The sequence below is a fragment of the Trichosurus vulpecula genome, chromosome 1, assembly GCF_011100635.1.
Source record: "Trichosurus vulpecula isolate mTriVul1 chromosome 1, mTriVul1.pri, whole genome shotgun sequence".
Lineage (NCBI taxonomy): Eukaryota > Metazoa > Chordata > Mammalia > Diprotodontia > Phalangeridae > Trichosurus > Trichosurus vulpecula.
In genome coordinates, this window is record NC_050573.1 from 137,286,043 (window position 1) to 137,306,847 (window position 20,805).

General features: G+C 35.7%; 1 protein-coding gene across 1 annotated transcript in view; it reads left to right on the forward strand.

Annotated features, from left to right (window-relative positions):
• ANGPT1 (angiopoietin 1) overlaps window positions 1-20,805 on the forward strand; it is a 333,355-nt gene that overhangs the window by 297,535 nt on the left and 15,015 nt on the right. The window contains exon 8 of the mRNA XM_036766890.1: window positions 5,831-5,961. Coding sequence (XP_036622785.1) covers window positions 5,831-5,961 — 131 coding nt within the window. The remainder of the gene's footprint in view (window positions 1-5,830; window positions 5,962-20,805) is intronic.

Consider the following 20,805-nt stretch of genomic DNA (forward strand, 5'->3'; position numbering starts at 1 on the left):
AGCAAAGAGAATATTTCAAATAAGTTAGTAAATAAAGAGACATGTGGTAGGAAATTTAGAACATTCCTCCACAGCCTCCCCTACTTTAGTGTCTTACATCTGGAGAGTTTTTCACTGGGTAAATGTACTTCAGCATTCAGTGGAAACCCAATAGTAAGCAATATGAGCAAAGATACTGCTTGAAATGAGAATAAAAAAGTAGGGGGATATTTTCTATACAACTCATCTTTTAAAAGCTAGGGAATGAGATAATGTATACACTGACATGAATTAAATATGCATATCTGTTCCAAAGTAATAATGCAGTAGTACCTTTGAAAGATCATTTCTGGGCTCCATTCCTCAGTGATCAGAACTGCTGATTATTGGAATATGCTGGAGGTCTAGAATGGAATAGGGAGTCAGGGTTCATCTATGGGTATGCTAGAGATAGGCAATTTAATAAGCAAACAGAAATAAAAAGGGAAATTTCAGATGGTAACTTAGTTGGTGAGGAAAAGGTTAGCTGGATAGAAATCTGGGAGATGTGTTGAATGAAGCAATACCTGGGTGAAGACAATCAAGTTGACCTTTTGTATTAGGAATTTGCTGTTATCTTTTCTGGAGATGAAAGAGTAATGGGGTACAATAACAATGAATGCATTTATCTGCCTACTGTGTGCAAAACACTGTTAGGTTGTGAGGAATATGTAGAGTTTAGATAAGACATGGTCCTTGTCTTTAAGAAACTTATGGTTTGGTAGAACAGATGAGACATCAACACAGATAGCTATAACACATGATTTAACATGAGAAATACATTAAAGGGGTACACAACACAAACAGTAGGAGAGCTAAGGGAGGTGCTTGTCATTGACTGAAGAGATCAGGAGAGGATGAATCCTAGAGGAAATGGCATTTGACCTCTAAAGAACATTTAAGACATTAATAAGCAAAAAGTGAGAGGTGGGTCATGCCAGGAAGAGGGAACAGTGTGACGCTGAGATGTGAGAGCAATTCCATGTTCATTTTGACTCCATAGCTCATTTTGGCTAGAGTATCGTGAATACTAGGGATAGAATTATAAATGCCAAGGCCTGAAAGATAGTATGAAATCGAATTGTAATGGGTCTTGAATGCCAGGAAGAGAAGTTTGAAAATTATCTTGTGGGCATAGGTAACTGCTGATGATTTATGAGAAAAATAACACAACAACTTATTACATATGGAATGATATTCTCACCAAGTTTTCAATGATGATTGAAAGGTGAGGACTGGAGGTGAGGGTGTGAAGAAATTCTGTTTGAAGGGTATCATGATAGTCCAAACAGATGTTAGTGAATGACTGTATTAAATTGGTAGCAATGGCTATAAGAAAGAAGAGGCATGAAATTAAGGCTCAAAAATCAAACTAACAAAAAAATTAATTCATGTTTTAAAGGATCTTCACTACCACTGAAAAATTACTAGTGGTATAAAATTATGTTTGTATATATATTTGTAAGTGTTTTGGAGCAAGTGCCATCTTACCTTTAATGATACCATCCTAGAGGGACATTTTAAATTTGTAACACAATGTTTCAAAGTTAAAAACAGCCATGTTAGTAAGCATTTGGATAGGAGAAAAAGTGAAAGCTCTTAGAAAAAGTTGGGTTGACAAGACTTGTAACAGAATGATTATGAGGAGTAAAGGTGATAAAGAATAAAAGAGAACCCCAAGGTTATGTTCCTGGAAGACCCAGAAGATTAAAGTGTCACAGACAAAAGTAGCAAAATCAGAGGGAGAATTATCAGACAATAGAATTGAGCTTGATTCTGTATATACAGCATATCAAAAATGCTGAGGGAACATCCAGGTATTCTATGGACATTTGGAACTTCAGGTCCTCGAGCTAAGAAGAAAGGTTAGAAGGAGATAGATTTGGATTTCATCTGCGTGCAGATGGTAGTTGAAACTCCAGGAGTGAATGAAATTAACAAGGAATAGAAGACAGTGAAAGCGATGGAAAGGGATAGTTCTTTGTTTTCTCTCTCCAGCCTACTGAAAATTAATTACAATGCCTATACTAGTGAAACAATAGAATTTCCAAGATTGGTAGACTGATGGTTTGCAGATGAATCCAGAGGAAAACATCCTGTTATCAACACTCACACTCTCTCTCCAACACAAGCTCTGTCTCTGTCTCTCTGTCTGCCTGTCTGTCTGTCTGTCTGTCTCTCACACAGATGCACACACCCACGCACACACACACACACACACACATACACACACACACACACACACACACACACACACACACACAAGCACATGCACTTCATAAGCAACCTCTGAGAGCCAAAGGCAAAATACTTAAAATGGACAGAACAACAGAATCTCCTATTAATTGTCTTATTTTTTCCTCTTCCTGCTTTTTCTACTCCTCATATGCTTCATCACTTGACTATTTTCAATTTTGAAATGCTGTGTCATGACTTTGAACTTCTTCTCCAGCTTGGAATGCGTAAAAGAAACATGAGAAATTAACATACAGGCAGACCTACCTGTAATCACACAATCCAGACTCCATAAACAATTTTAAATCACCAGTAATTTTTATTCATGATAAACATCCCTTTAACTATGAATCATCTTTTTGATAATTCAAGTTCTTAGCTGTTATTTTTATTATGTCAAGATTTTTCTATTAAAAATTATTCATATCAGAGTACTGCAATTTTTTAACTCTATCTTGGTTTGAAATTGCACACTAATGCAATTTATTTCAACACACATTTAGAACCTAATATATGCTTTTCATTGTGATAGACAGTGAATAAACAAAGCTTAAAATGAATGATTTAATCTTTTCCTTCAGAGAGCTTGACATCTAACAGGTAGATATACCACAAACAAAAATGAATGTGATTAAAAAATAGACTGTACTAAGGATGAAGTAGAAATTCAGACAAAACACTATGAGAAAATTTGTGGAGACAGAGAATTCGTTCAGCTGGGGGAAGGCTTCATCAACCTGGTGGCCCCTGGATCGTGAAAGATGAAATGAATTTCAACAGGCAGTATGGCACACTGGAAAGCAAGCTGGAGTTTGACTCAGAGGATCAAGGTTCAAATCCCAGCTTTGCTATTTATTATCTGTGTGGCCTTAGATAAGTCATTTTTTCACTTTAGGCATCAGTTTACTCTGTAAAATATGGAGATTGGACAGGATGACTTCTTAGGTCCCTTCTAGTTCTAAATCTATGATCCTATGTAGGAACGCATTCCTGTCATGAGCGACAGCCTAAACAGGTGTAGAGATGCCACAGAAGAAAAAGTTCAGGAAATAGCTAACACTTGCATTTATCCAAAACAGAAGAATGTCCTTGAATAAGATAAGTGAAGGGATTGAGTAGGAAAAATACTTTGTATCAAATTTCTCTGATAAGTCTCGTATCTAAGTCAGATAAACTATAGATAGATAGATGGATGGATGGATGGATGATAGATTGATAGATCAATAGATAGATAAGCTATATATGTATATATACACATATATGCATATCATATAGCCATTTTCCAACAAATAAATGATCAAAACAAATGAATAAACAGTTCTGAAAAGAACAATTAAAAAATGTACACAACTACATGAAAGAATGTTTTAAATCACTAATAATAAGAGAAGCTAATAGAAACAACCATGGAATTTTACCTCACACTTTGCAAATTGGCAAAAAAAATGACCATGAATGGTAATAGTCAATGTTGGAGAGGTTGTGGAAAGAAAAGCACGCTAAAATGTTGTTGTGGAGCTATGAAATGGTACAAGCATTTTGAAAAGTAATTTGGGATTATGCAAATAAAATGACTAAAGTGTCCATATCCTTTGAACCAGAGACTCCATTACTGGGTTTATACCACGAAGAAGTCATCAATAAGAAAAAAATTCCCATATACTTTGAAATATTTATAGCAGCACTTTTGAAGTAGCTATGAATTGGAAACAAAGTAGATGCCCATCAATGGTGAAATGACTAAACAAATTGCGGTACGTGAATGTAATGGAATATTACCGTGCTATAGGAACTTATGTATATGATGAATACAGAGAAGCAAGGAAATATCTATATGAATCGATGCAGAGTGAAATAAACAGAGCCAAGAAAATATTATACACACTAACTGCAACAATGTAAATGCAAAGAATGACACACCAAAAAATCAAAAGTAAATGTGACAAAATTATAAAGATCAAACAAGACTCAAATGAAGGGACATGAGAGGATCCCCCATCCCACCCTACTCCTTCATGGAGGTAGGAAATTCACAGGTATTACACTTTGCATATGTTTTTGGACTTTTTCAACGTATAGATCAGTTGCGCTATTTTTTCCTCTCTAAAATGAACTATTTGTTCTATGGGATGGCTCTCTGGGAAGGGTAGGGAAGGGATGCTTGGGTATAACTATTATGATTTAAGAAATAGAATCTAGCATTAAAACATATTAAAATATTTATCAAGTGCTGTATAATCTTACAAAACTGATATTTTTGGTAAAGGGGTGCAAAGGAATGTGATAGAATTATGATTTCATTAGAATATGGAAATGCTCATGAAGAAACTCCTTCTATTTCAACTGCTCTTCAGTTTATAGTCTTAGATATCTGCTTAGGGCTCTTAGAGGATAAGTGACTTGTCTATGTTTACACAGCCATAGGCAAGACTTCAACTCAAATCTTGTTACTTCTAGGCCAGCTCTCTATCATATGTAGCATGGTACCTCTTACCCTACTGCTATGATATCTAATATATTCGTATTACTCTGGTGTCTCTCTGTGGTGTGGATGTAACCATAGGTGCTCAAATGCTATATTTTTTTTTCTTTGTTTATTTTTTGGCAGGGCAATTGGGGTTAAGTGATTTGCCCAAGGTCATACAGCTAGTAATGTGTCAAGTGTCTGAGGTCACATTTGAACTCAGGTCCTGCTGACTCCAGGGCTGGTGCAGTATGCACTGCGCCACCTAGCTGCCCCCTCAAATGCTATATTTGTACAAATTCTGGTAGGTTCTAACAAGGAGAAAAGGCTTTGAGTACAGTGCTAGTAACATATTATATGGCTGTTGTCTGTTGTATGAGGACCAGCCCAGCAAAGGACAAAGACAAACATATCACAACAAAGTTGGCTACAAGGTAATGACATGTTTTTACTATCGTTTGAATAATAGCATGGATCTGAAATATTATCAATGTGGTTACTTCCTTCAGTGACACAATTAGCAAGCCATCTATGCCTGCTTATTCTGCACAACTCTGGTCCATGTACTCCCTTAAATTCTCCACAGATGGTTCACCTACCCTTCTTTACTTTCTCGTAACATAGCAAGGATACCCGTGATACAAGCTATCCTTTGGTTATCCTTCATTCTCATTCCTTAAGCAGTCCATTTCTCTTTCTGAAAACACATTTATTTGATGGTGGCTGTGAATCCCATACCCACTGTGCACTTCTCCTTTGCCCTTTGGGTGATACTCATTTTTAATTCTTCAGAAACTGCCATATTCCTTGATTCAAAGGCACATAACACTGCTGGAACATGAGAGTTAAAAATATGGATCTGTTTCAGGGATGAGTCTGGTATTATTAGAAGAACTTGGAATATTCCTAAAGTTGTTACTGTTATTAATGTTGTTATTTTTATCATTTTGCCTTACATTTGGTTTACTGGTGATCTGAATGAGGTGGGCTTCTCCTATTTCAGAGTAGAAAGGAAGTGAAGAGAATAACTGAAGCCCATAATCAGTCATCAATATGACAAGAGCTGTGTTGGGTTTGAAAGTTTAATTTGATTTTTCTTTGTTCCAACTTTAGGTTATATTTAAAAGGCCACAGTGGGACAGCAGGAAAACAGAGTAGTCTGATCTTACATGGTGCTGATTTTAGCACGAAAGATGCTGATAATGACAACTGTATGTGCAAATGTGCTGTCATGCTAACTGGAGGTAAGTCCTATGGGGGATTTTGCTAAAAATGTTCCATTAACTTGGTAAGAAAGGGATGTGGTTTTCTGGTCAGGAAACTGGAAATCATGCCTCCTGAGGTCAGTTCTTGGCTCTTTCTAGTGATTTGCCATGTGTCCTTGAACAAGATGCTGTTAGGAGAGTTGGATCCAAAGTTGGATCCAAAAAATGTTTTTTCCTATGTCCATTACACTCTAAGCATGATACAGGATATATGTCTGACTTTCTCTAACCTTTATTTTCTGGTTCTTGAGTATTGTCAGTAGTGTTCATACAGATGACATAATTTTTTTTTAAAATCAATTGTGATTTATAAGATGCGTTAAGATCCATAGATGGAGGTCAGTGGGGCTTAAAATTCTTTAAATGAATCTGTCAAAATGGAGTAACAGGAATAATGAATATATGATGAGACCACAAGTCATAGAAGTCAAGTCAGCCATACTCGGAATACAGGTAGCTGAACTATATGTCACATTAGGTTAAGGCAAATAGGAGGAGGCAAAAGAATACCTGGAGATGGGTGCAAAGCTAGCTGTACTCAAATTTATTTATGTAGCAAAAGAGTGTAATCTTTTCTGCCTCTGGTTCTCACTCACTTTTAGTACCTTTCTGCCCTTCTTTCTCTAGCCAACACTTCATGTTCATGGTACATTTCATATTCTCTTTCCTCTCTCCAATAGGAACATGCTCTCTGAAAATGATACCATAAAGTCATGTCCACTGAGGTATAAAAAACGATCGGTGGAGGTTAATCTGTTGCTCCTTCCAGAAATAGGGACAATTTAATTAAGGGACAAAGCCCTGAGTCAGAGCTATCACATTATTTAGGAATGAATGGGGAGGTTCTCTCTATTTTGTGTAAGACCTCACCACATAAGCACCCTCATACAGTGCCTATGCAAATGATCAGTTAGAGACAGTCTTACTGCACCATGCCTTCACCACACTACCCTGCCCTAGCCATTCTAATCCTGAACCTTGGAATTGCCAGCCACTACACAAAGTGCCAAATCACCTAGGGGATATCCTTCTACATCAGGATGTTACAGGAACAGAACCTCTGATTTTCTCAATTAGGAGAATTCTTGTGGGAACTCCCTAGACCACTTAAGACTGACTGTCACCAATGATTTAATTCTTAAATCCTAGGGACTGCCTGAAGCAGAAAGATTTGGTCAGTTACCCAGGATCACACAGCTAGTAAATTATCACAGGCAGAATTGAAACCCCATTCTTCATGACTTCATATCTGTCACCTCACACTATCTCCATATGAAGCTATGATCTGATTAAAATGACCACTAAAATTTAAATATGTAGCTTGAGGTCACATGCTGTTTTCATTATAAGGAGGACATTTTCATCTCCTCTATAGTTCTCATTTGGAGTTTTAAGAAAATCTAGATCTGAGACTGAACACACCCACCTAAGAGCCACATGAACAATGGAAAGTCTCTCTTAAGTTCGTTTTCTTTCTCATCTGTAAAATTGGAGAGGTTCAGACTAAGGTCCCTCCTTCCTCTTAATCTGTGATCCATAATAGGACTAATTATACTTTTTTTGCCTGCCTCACAGGGATGTGAGGAAGAAATAAACAAGTATTTATGGAAGTCTTCTAAGGTGAGGTATAAGGTGAAAGTGCTGAATGATGAACTTACCACACATCTCTAGGGAGAAATAAATTTTAGAGTATCTTAACCATATAATAGGGCAGGTGTCAACTTTTTTTCTTGTGTAAAGGTTCATTTATATTGTCACCTTTTTCAAATACGGTCACTAATGTAAGGAAAAGACTTGAAAGTGATCTTGATTTTCTATGTCATCATCCATTTTTTGATTGAAATACACCTTATTTCTTCACCACCATAAGCGATTGATGTCTGATTGATGTCCATGGGTTCAGTTGCCATCTTTACCATCACTGTCATCCAGGTTTTCAACCTAGGTATCATCCTGGACTCCTCAGTTTTTCTCACTTCCCATATCCAATCTTTAGCCAAGGCCTATAGATTTTACCTTCATAACATCTCTCTTATATGCTCCATTCTCTACTGTGACACTGCTATCACCCTGGTGGAGGCCCTCATCAACTTATACCCAGACCATTGCAATAGCCTACTGATTCATACCTGCCATAATTCATTCCCCTCTACAACCCATCTCCCATTCAGCTGTCAAAATGATAAAGCATAAATGTAATTGCCTCACCCCAATAAATTCCAGTGACTCCCTATTACCTCCAGGAGGGCGTATGAAATGTTTAAAGAGCTTACTGAATACTTTTCAGGACTGCTCATCCACCTTTTGTGTTCACCTGTCACCTGATTCTCACCTGTGGCTCCAAGAAGGCAATGAAGGCAGCTGAAGCAGGAACTGTGGAGCACTTAGGGCTTGGTCAGACATCAAAGATGCCAAAGTCATCCATTGTATCCCTATCCCAGGCCATCACCAGTTGTCTTGACTTTTGTCTTACCAATGGACTCCAATGTCTTTGGAAGAAAGAGGCTGATGAGTTTGCACAACTCTGCCTCCAGTACAATTCATGCACAAGTCAAGACATCACTCATGATGTTGTTGGTCCTCTGAAAATGAAGAATAAATAATAACAATTGCTTCAAATATCAAATCTAAAATCCTCAGTTTTTCATTCAAAGTCCTTTACATCTTCTGCCTCTGCCCATCTTTCCACTCTTTTTTACACCTTACACCCACCATTTACTCTGTTGTCTGGTAATATTGGCCTCCTTACAACAGTATATCTCCAGACTTGGGGCATTTCATTGGTTGTCCTCCATTCCTGGAATAGTCTTCCTCCTCATCTCTGCCTCTTGCCTTCCTTAACTTCCTTTAAGCCCTAGCTCAAATACCTTCTTCTACAAGAAGCCTTTCTTGATATCCTTTATTTCTAGCACCTTCCTTTTGTTATTTCTAATTTTATTCTGTATATGTCTTGTTAGTATGTAGTTGTCTACATGCCACTCCTTCATTAGATTGTGATTTCCTTGAAAGCGGGGAATACCTTCCCTTTTTCTCTTCAATGCTTAGCACATATAGTAGGCTCTTAATACATATTTATTGGCTGACTATATTCTTTCAAGATTCCAAGGCTTTTTTCAAGGCTTCAAGTTCAAATGACATCTTCTATAGAAGATCTTTTCAAGTTGGCCCAGCTATTAGAGCATTCCTTTGTGAGATTAGCCTCTTTCTACTCTTCATATATCTTCAATCTGTGTTGTCTCTCTCTTTAGAATGTATGTTTCTTGAAAGAAGGGATTGTTTTTGTCTGTCTCTGTTTCCCTAGAAGTTAGAACAGTGCCTAGAACATAGTCAGCCTTTAATACATACAAGATAATCAATTATCTACTGAATTTATCTACTGAAATTATACACAATGAGGGAAAAAACTATCAAAGCTTTCCAAATTACCCTTTGTCACTACTTGAAGTTTATTAAGTTCACCTTCCCAAGCTTTACTAATGAGTGTGGAAATAACTGGAAAGAAAATACTAACTTTTCACTCATCAATAAGAAAAATCTAGAGCTTGAATTTGTGCTTTTATTCCTCCTTGCGAATATTGAATTCCATAATTTTTTTCATTCATAATTATTTCTTGGCCCAGCTTCTTACTCACTTACTCACTAAAAACATGTGAGCAGGAGAGAAATTTTCCACTTGCCGTATGTGCTGAAATAGTGTAAGTAAATGTGTTTTTGTAATATATACACCATTGCCCTATCAAATATCCTTTTGAAATAATCCAGGTCTTGAAAAAGCTAGTCACACCCCAAAGCTAAAATGTGGAATTTGGAAATCCTAAACTCTGGTGAGCATTAGAGAAAATTTCAACTGACAGACTAGGTAACCTAAGTTTCACTTGGAATATACTTCCTGTTTTCCTACCCAGAGAGGCCTCATTATCCTTTGACAAATTTTTCCTTCATGACATTTCTTAACCTTAATGATCCAATTTATCCTTTTACTTGATGCTTTCCCATATTTGAACTGATTCTTTGTTTAAAACAATTTTTGCATTCTTTGTAACTGATAACCAACGGTTCCTCAGTCAGATCTCATGTGGTGTGGAAAAAGAGCCTTGACTTAGTGTCAAAGGATCTGGGTTCAAGTGCCAGCTCAGATACTTACTAACTATGTGACCTTGGGCAAGTCACTTAATATCTATGGCTTTTATTTTCCTCATCTATCAAATAAAGGCCTAGACTAGATGTTCTCTGAATTCCTTTCCAGCTCTCAATCTATAATCATAGTTTTGTGGAATTAGAGCTGGAATATCCTTTGAGGTTCTATTTCTGGAAGATGTAGCTAATTAGAAATAATGGAAAACAGAAGAATTATTCAGTTGTACATAAGGAGAGACTTTAATTCTAGTGTGGGATTATATGCTGGAAAGAGATGTCAAGGGAGGTTTTAGAATACCCATTGGAGAACTTCAAGAAGAGTTGACTTGTTCTCTATAATGATAATATTGACTTGTTTGGAGAGAGGAGAGTAGTAAAGATAGATGGTTTTAAGGTCCCAATTGACTCTATGGCTCTGATTAGGTCTGTTCAATGTCACTGATAGTATCAAGATGAGATGATCCGCTTGATTACATGGACTCTTACTGAATTTTGTGAGATCATATCTGTAGCTTTTCAGAAATGAAAACATTATTGAGATTAATGATTTTTTCCCCATCCAAAATACTTCTAAATTTTCATCCATAAGAATAAAATCCCTCAGTTACAATACCAAACATGGTCCTGGAGAAGATTTTTTTTTAATGGACTTCCTCTCCATCCCCTTTTTTTTTTGCAGTGTAGGGAACACTGGGTGTGGCATATTGCATAGACTTTTAGATATGGTTGATATGTTGGTTAATTTTGCTAAACCCCTTTTTTTACTCCTTGTTTATCTTTCCTGCTGAGGTAGGCTAAAATTTGGAGAAAGAGAGAGGTATGTATTCAGAAATGAATATGTTATAAAAGCAAAAGATACTAATAAAAGATAAGTTTATAAAAATAATAGAGGCACCAGAAATTTACTCCAAGTTGTTCAGTAGCATGATTGATTTCTACTGAAGCTTGAAGGGCTGGCAAGTGGAGGAGGAATAGACTCGATCTGCTTGACCCTAAAGCACAAAACTAGGAGCATTGAATGAGAAGAAGTTCCAAAGAGGCAGATTTAGGCTCGAAATTAAGAAAAACTTTCTAACAATTAGAGCTGTCCTAAAATGGAATGTTCTGTACCATTCCTCACCCTTGACATTTTCAAAAAAAGGCTCAGGGGCCACTTGGATAAATTGCAGAGAGGGTTCTTGTTTAGGTATGGCTTAGACTGAGAAGTCACTGAAGGGCCCTTCTAGTGCTGAAATTCAGTAGTCTAAGTTGAACTACCATAAACCTACAAATTTTCAATTCATTTTAAAAATTCTTTTTAAATTTCCTTAAATGAAAACATCTACTGTTTGCCCAGTCTGGTGCTTGAGTCTAAATTGCCTCAGATATTTTCTGCTTAACTGACTCCTTAATTGGTCATAAAATCGACATGATTTAGTGGGTTAGGCCTTTCAGCCAAGGAACTCCATGCTCTGTGACTGACTCATTGACCGTGGGAAAATGTGAAAGTTTCTACTTTCGTTTTTCCATTTTTAAAAAGAACCATCCTGAAAATTTATTTTTTCTTTGGCTGGAGAGAAGAACTTAGGAGAAATTTCAGGGGAAAATTGTCTTTGTTTAAAAGGGCTCATTCTAAGACTAAAATGAAAAACCAAGACTAAGTCATGGATTACAAACTTAATAGAAAATGAAGTAAAACAATTGAGCAAGCCCTTTTGGCTATTACTGACTTCCATTTTCCATTTGTTTCACACCAAAACTTCTGTGAAGAAAAAAATAGAATTAGCTTGTGGCATTTTGACAGTGACAAGTTTATCACAAATTTCCTTGATTCAAAAGCAAGTTGATATGTGGTATTTTTTTTTCTTCTTAGGGAGAAACTGAAATAGCATTAAATCATTTTATATTTCTTACCTTCTCAGCATTCTTTTTATGTAATTTCCTTATTTAGTACATAGCATACAAGCTTTAAAAAAAACCCTTTTGCCAAAGGATTCCACTGTGGTTAAAATTCTGTCTTTTTTCTCATAAGTCAACAATATTGAATAAAAGAAGAAAATTTTCTGAATTTACCAGGGGCTATTTCTCAAGCCAATCAACAGACAGAGGATGAAACCACAGATTAATTTGTTACACTAATCTAGAACTTCCAAGATGTTAAAAGTAGAACATTTGATGGATTCATGGCTCATCTTGCTGGCAATTTTCATCCATCAAAAGGTAGAGAGAAAGCAATAAAGGGAATAGCTCCTCTGGATTTAATCCTGATGAACAAGAAAGAATTGGTTGGCACCATAGAAGTGATGGAAACTTTAGGGAGAAGCAATGTCATCACAGAATTAATAATCATGAAAAAAATGAAGATTGAGTATTTTCAAAAACACCCATGATCAAATATAATTAGGCCACATATTTATTATATGTAATTACATGCAAAGACCTCTGAATCAGGAATCAAAAGATCTGTGTTTAAGTACCATTCCTGCTACTTATTAGCTTTTTGCCTTTGTCATTTAACTTTTCTGAAATTCAGCTTCTCATTTGTAAAATCAGAATAATGATACTTTTTACTTCAATATTTATTTTTTTAACATTTTAAAAAATTTTGAGTTATGAATTTCCTCCCTCCTTCCTGCCCTTCCCCCATCCACTAAGAAGGCAAGTAATATGATATCAGTTATACATGTGAAATCATGCAAAACATACTTCTATATTAGCCATACTGCACAAAAGAAAGAAAAATAAAGAAAGTGAGAAAACTATACTTCAGCTTGCAATCCAAGTCCATCAGTTCTCTTCTGGAGGTGCATATAATTTTTTCATCATGGGTCTTTTGGAATTTTCTTGAGTCATTGTACCAATCAGGATAGTGAAATCTTTCATAGGTGATCATGATAATATTGCTGTTCTGTCCAGTGATTTCCTGGTTCCATTCACTTCATCAGTTTATATAGGTCTTCCCATGTTTGTTTGTTTTCTGAAACCATCACCCTCATCATTTCTTATAACACAATAGTACTCCATCAAATCATATGCCACAATTTCTTCAGACATTCTCCAATTAGTTTATATCCCCTCAATTTCCAATTCTTTGCTGCCACAAAAAGAATTACTATAAATATTTTTGTACATATGGGTCCTTTTCCTTTTTCTTTGATCTATTTAGGGTATAAATTTTGTAATGGAATTGATGGGTCAAATGTTTGCACAAAAGGTATAATCTTTTGGGCATAGTTCCAAAATGTTCTCCAGGATGGTTAGACCAGTTCAAAATTCCACCAACAGTTCATTAGTATACCTATATTCCCTCATGCATTCTAGCATTTGTTATTTCTGATAGGTGTGAGGTAGTACTTCAGAGTTGTTTTAATTGGCATTTCTCCAGCCAATGGTGATTTAGAGATTTTTTCATATGAAAAATATAGCTTTGATTTCTTCTGAAACCTGCCTGTTCATATCCCTTTACAATATATCAATTGGGGAACAGCTCTTATTTTTGCAAATTTGACTCAATTTTCTATATTTTTTGAGAAAAGAGGCCTTTATCAGAGACACTTACTATCATAATTTTTATAACTACTTCATTGCTTATGGCACCTTTTTCTCAAAATGTAGTTTCTGTAATTATATCTTTTGATTAGTTTTTTCTTGGTTTTGCTTTGTCTGAGACCATGATTGATACCCCTGCCTTTTTTTCTTCAGCCGAAGCACAGTAGATTCTGCTTCAGCCCTTGTTTTGTTAAGTGTGCCTCTTATAAAGAACATATTGTTGGATTTGGGTTTCTAATCTATTCTCTTATCCACTTCTGTTTTCTGGGTGAGCTCATCCTATTCACATTTGCGTTCACACATTCACTAAATGCATATTTCTTTACATCATATTTTCTTCTGTTTATTCTTTTCTCTCTTTTTACCTTGTTCTTCCTCAAAAGTCTGTTTTTATTCTGACCACTGCCTCCCTTAATCTGCCTTCCCTTTTATCATATGCCCTTCTTTTATCTGTTTCCCCTCCTATTTCCCTGCTGGGTAAGTATGTGTGTGTGCATACATACATACATAGGTATGTGTGTGTGTGTGTATATATATATATATATTATTTATATATATTTATATATGTATATATAAATGTTTATATATATATTTATATATGTATATGTATGTGTGTGTGCGTGAAAATGAATTACATGTATCATCTTCCTATATACGAATATAAAGTTTAACTTTATTGAATCTCTCATGATTTCCTTTAATTTTTACCTTTTTATGTTTCTCTTGAGTTTTGTGTTCAGATATCAAATTTTCCATTTGTCTCTGCTTGAAAGTACTTTATTTTGTTCATGTCTATGTTTCCTCCAGAAGGATTATTTTCAGTTTTGCTGAATAGATTATTCTTGGTTGTAATTTTTGCTCTTTTGTCTTCTGGAAAATCATATTCTAAACCGTCTGCTCCTTTAACACAGAAACTGCTAAATCTTGTGTGATCCTGACTGTAGTTCTATCATTTCTGAATTATTTCTTTCTGACTGCTTACAATATTTTCTCCTTGACATGGGAGCTCTGGAATTTAGCTATAATATTCCTGGAGGTTTTCATTTTGGGATCTCTTTTCAGAAGGTGATTGATGGATCCTTTTAATTTCTGATTTATCTCTTTCCTTTATGATTTCCTGAAATATAATGACTAGGCTCTGTTTTTGATCATGGAATTCAGGTAGTACAATAATTCTTAAATTATCTGCCTTTGATCTGTTTTCCAGGTCAGTTGTTTTTTCAATGAAATATTTTACATTTTCTATTTTTTTCATTCTTTTGACTTTGTTTCATTGTATCCTGAAGTCTCATGGAATCATTAGCTTCCACTTGCCTAATTCTAATTTTTAGGGAGTTTTTTCCATCAGTGAATTTTTGTACCTCATTTTCCATTTGGCCTATTTTGATTTTTAAGGAGTTCTTTTCTTTAATGAATCTTTGTGCCTCTTTTACTATTAGGCTAATCCTTTAAAAAAAAGTGTTATTTTCCTCAATATTTTGTGCCTCTTTTTACCAACCTGTCAATTCTCTTTTTATAATTTTCTTGTATCACTCTCATTTCCTTCCCTAATTTTCCTCTACCATCTCTTTCTTTTACTCTTCCAGGAATGTGTGTCCAATCAGTATTTTTCTTTGAGGCTTTGCTTGTAGCTGTTTTCACATTGCTGTTTTCTGAATTGGTGTCTTGATCTTCCCTGCCACTCTAATGGCTTTTTGTAGACAAGTTCTTTTTTTTTGTTATTTGCTCATTTTCCTAGCCTATTTCTTGACTTTAGACTTTATGTTAAAGTTGGGCTCTGCTCATCTGAAGATGGGGAGGCATCATGCCAAGCTTCAGCCTTTTCCATGCTGCTGTTTTCAGAGATCTCTCTGGGGATCTATAAGTTTTCAGTGTTCTCAAGGTGATGAAATCCTGGGAGAGGGATGGTCACTGTTCTTGCCATCTACACTGTGGTCTTTACCCAGGAAGGGTCCCTGTTCCCCTGCAGCTACAAATGCTAGTAATTCCTCTTGATATGGAACTGTGACCAGGTCCCCTGCTCTCCTTCAGCCACAAATGCTAGTGCTCCCCTCTGACTTGGAACTCTGACCAGAGCCTCTGCTTCCTTGTGACCTACCACAATCCATAACTGTGTATGGGCAATAGAGATACAAATTAGCACTAGCTGCACCCAGTGCCAGCAAAGGGTCCCGTGTACTCCCTTTCTGATCAGTTGTCAGACCCCCTTACCATCTCTGGGCTGAGAGTTCCCAAAGCCTCTGCTACTGTTATCAAAGCTGGTTCCAAGGCCTCCAGCTGGTACTGCTGCCCCTTGTGCTCTGGGATGGCCACTACCTCAGAGTCACAGACCTCTCCTGCTGAACTCTTAAGTTTTCTTAGGCTGGAAAAATATCTCATCCTGACCTTTGGTTCACTGCGATGCTCCAAAATTCAACTTGAGGTGGTGTTTTAAAGTTATTTGCTGGGGAATGCCTGAAGAGTTTGACTAGGTTGCTCCCTCTAATTCACCATCTTGGCCCAGAATAATAATTGACAAGATTTTGATGAAAGTACTTCATTAGCCAGAAATCAATTTATAAATGCAATTTATTATTATCTTAGAATTTAGGAAAGCCTATTTCAAAAAGCTCAGAGTAGAGAAAAATGAACACTCTAGAAAATGATGCAAGTGTAGGAGTCTCTAAACAAATATAATTCTCACATGTAATTATGTTTTCTTGATGAGGAAGGAAAAGGAGAGGCATTTAAATAAACCAAGGTAACCACATAGGAAGCTCACAAATGAGCTCAGATTTAAAAAAAAAAGACATACAAAAGGTCAAATGAGAATTATATAACTAAGGAAGAAAATAAAACTGTGGCAAAAACACGTAAGAGGAATGTCAAGACTGGTTCAGAAAAGAGGAGGTTTGTGAAAGTGCCAATGAAAGAAAAAAAAACAACTCTGCTATAGTAAGAACAAGAATTTGAAAATTCATTCCTTTGGACAAATTCCTTTATATGACAGGGCAAAAAGAGAACTCCTCAGCTTCTATCTTCCTTTTATTTCTTGCCAGTCAATTAATAGACATGTATTAAGTGCTTACCATGTGACAAGTACTGTGATAAGTGCTGGAGAAACAAAGAAAGGCAAAACCAGCTCCTCTAGTCAAGTAGCTCATTAACCGAATGGGGGAAGCAATATGTAAATAAATGCACAGTCGCACAATATATACCGAGCAAATGGAAGATAGTCTTAGAGGGCAATAGACTAGCAGCATAGAGAAAGGATAAAAGGAAGGCCTCCTACAAAAGTTCAGATTTATGCTTAGTCTTGAAAGAAGCCAGGTAAACTGAGAGGTAGAAGTGAGAAGGGAGACCATTCCAGGCATGGGGACTGCCGGAGTAAAGGCATTGAGATGTAAGATGAAATATCATGTTCAAAGAACAGTGCTTATTAGGAAGTAAAATGATTGCTTTGCTTTTGTGAGAGCCAAATAGAGATTTCCACTAAAAATAATGTTTTCAGCTGAGAAAGGATAAAGTAAATATAACCAAGGGGACATTGAAATTTGGTAAGGAGATAAGAAAACAACCAAACCTTTTAACTAAGTTCAAATTTTAAGATTCAATTAAATTATATGCCAATATATTGAATAAAATGGTATAAAAATTTGTAAAACTAATGATATTAAGATGTAAGAAATCATGGAGAACGAAAGTGACTACATAAGCCTGGGTAAGTCAGATTTTAAAAGCTGGATTCCAAGAAACCACATGCAGAAGAAAATGGTGATCACTAGGAGCCACTGTTTGTTCATTTTTTTGCAAAATTATTCATATTTCCTTTTGTGATGAGATTGCCAGACTTGTAGTTGGGAGAAATTTCTGTAACCACACCTTAATATTTCAAAGGTTTCAGGTTTTATTGGTGTGCCATTATCGATACTGAAACAGATCGTGACCTAGAGGTCATGCCTTCATAGACAGTATTAGCAAGTTGTTGCTGGAGAAAAATACATCATCAATTTGTGGCCAACCTTTTAGCAATAAATCTCTCAAAATTAGGTAGACTGGTCTTTGTTCAACAAACATAGCCTCTAGATGGACCAATACTTGAATCATTTCCAATTTGGTAGAACTGATGTAGTTTATGTTCTGCTGCCAGAGCCTTTGTGGACCCAGAGTCTCCTCTTGAGAACTTTAAAGAAAGATACTATGCACTTTGATTTCAGCTAAACATTTGAGAAAGTGTCTCATCTCCTTGTAGACTAGTTTAAAAAATTCTGGGTTGGTTGATACTACATTTAGTTGGATTCATAACTTTTAAGCAACTGTCCTAGTAGTAGTGATTAATCATTGTCGACATACTACTTCATTGTTAGTGGTATGCTCCTTTGCTTTGTCCTATTCAAGATTTTCATCAGAGACTTGAATGCAGGCCTAGAAGGCATATTTATAAAATCTGCAAATGACTAATAGCTAGAAGTTGTACGTAATATACTGGATGACATAATCGAGAGCTAAATGTTAGCCTAGACAAAAGACAGAGGGGACAGAATAATGGTCTTCAGATAAATGAAGGGCTTCCAGGTAGGAAAGAGATTAGATTTGTTCAGAATAGTCCCAGAAAAACTGAATTAGAAGGAATAGGTAAAAACTGAAATGTAAGGAAAAACGTCCTAAAACTTATACCTATCCAAAATGGAATATTTTGTTTAGTTGAGTGTGTATCCTTTCAGGACCCTCTTCTCCATTGGTTAAGAAAGAAGTTAAGATCTGCTCATGCATTATAAAATACTGTCAATTTGTAACATTTTCTTTACAGTTTCCTTTGGAAATAATGTCTTAAACCAAAAAACAACTTTAATTTTTGGAATTCCAAGCAGTATTTATGGAGATGTCTGAGAGGAAACATAGATGTAAATACAGATTATATAGAATAGATGTAGATATTGATATAGAATATAGACATAGAGATATAGATGATATAGATAGCTGTAGATAAAGATATAGATAGCTATTGATACCCTTCGATTCTCTCAGACCAAACATGCCTGGTTTCTCAGCGGCCACAAAGGCAGTTTTATCTGAGTATGTGTTTTGGAGTTGAATAGCATAATATTGATAATAGCATTGAGAAAGTAGTCCCCTTGAATTTACTTTGGTAAAACATGAGTTTCTTTCAAAATGCATATATAGTTGCATTTTGCTTAACTGGATATTAAATTATTAAAGAGTAACATGTACTAAGAACCAAGTCTTCCTCTAAGAATTTTTTTAAAAAGTTCCATGGGTTGCCAAAAGAGATATTTTAAAGGCTGTCCACTAAAGCACAGGCACTTTATTTAGAAAACATACTATTCTTTTGTCTATTCCTAGTGATTTCATTGGCAGGAGGAACTTCCCTTGAGGAAATACTACCAATGCAAATTTGTAATGGTCTGTAATTTTTAGTTATAGAGAGTTGACTGGGAGCACCAAGCAGGCAAATGACTTACTTAGAGTCACAGAGATATTATGTGCCAGAAGCAGGACTTGAACCCAAATCTGTCTGGCTTGGAGAATAGCTTCCTATCTAGTATTCCACAATTATTTCCAAGCTATTTATAATTAATAAATAATGTATTTGTTAATAACATTAGTCAATTATAATGTAATTTGAAATGGTAACTATTACAAAGTTTTATGTCATATTGTCTTATAATAGTAGCCATTAATTGTACATATTAATAGTAATGGTGTGTAATATTAATTATATATTAGAACAATATTGTATATAATTTGTTGCATAAGTATATTTTACCATGTATTTTATGTTCATATTAATAATTATATATGACATGATTATATTATAATTGTGTAATGTAATATCATATAATAACAGAGCCCCAAAAGTTCAGTATGTAGAAAAAGATGGAAAAGAGTATGATTTTGAGTACTGATAAAACACCTCAAACATTTTATGGTTACCACATCTTGGGTGTTGGCAACCACACTATTCTGATATAATATAATAATAACTGCTAATATACCTTTTGGGGTGGGAGCAGTTTTCCAGAAGTCCCAGTTTCTCAGTATTCCCTTAATATTGTATTCTTGCATATCTGCTAGCCCTTCCAAAGTGCACAATTGCCCGTGCCCTTCCCCTGCTTAGCATAGTTCTCTCCTTAACAAGTCAACCTGGCCAATATTGATGCTGGAGCATAGGAGGGGATGGAGAACTAAAATTCTTTCTCCATATTAAGTAAATTTTCAGGCTGAGGTGTTCTGGATTCTTATATATAGTTCAGGGCATTCCTCACCCAAAGGCATCACTATAATAGGCATGAACTCTTGACTGCTTTGTGATCAGGCTACTTCTCTTCATCATTCACTGCCTGGGGAGAAGAAAAGAAAGATGAGGTCAAGAGAGAAGCTAAAGTTCCCTCACAGTGTTCCACAATTTAAGAAAGAACCCTTTGTTGATACACTTCCCTATCACTGCTCTCCCAACCACCCAGAAAATTGTTAGTGTCCTCCCACCCCTCAACATTTTTTTGCTTTGTATATTTTAAAATTTAATTATAGAACAAAAATTCTTTATGAATGAGGATAGTTTTTATTTTTTCTTTTCTATTCCTAGTATATACAAAAGTGCCTGTCCCTTAGTAAATATTCAATTAATAATGAATTGAATTGAAATATATTGTATACTATATTATGTTAATACAGTATAATAAGAATAATTGTTTTCCAAACAGTTGTGGGGGCAAGGAGAGAATGAAATAAGATTTTATATAGTGACTTTTGTATACCAGATATTGTACTAAGTGCTTTTTCTTTCGGTCTTATTGATATTGTTAACATCTTGCAAGATAAGTACTGTTATTACCGTTTCATAGTTAAGGAAACTGAGGAAAACAGAGGTTAAATGACTTGCCCAGAGTCCCACATCTAGTATCTGAAGCCCATTTTGAGGCCAGGTCTTCCTGATTCCATGCCCAGTCCTCTATTCACTGGACCTCCAATTTATCTATTACCTGCCAATTTATTGCCAAGTCCACAGTGAGAGCAGCAAGAACAATGGCTGACAACCTGACATAAATGAAGAAGACAGAACAAATAGAAAAAGTAAAATGAAAATTTAAAAATCAGTTGTATGAGGCCACATAGTGTAAGTCCATGTAGTTTTGCATACCTGAGTAGTATCATTGT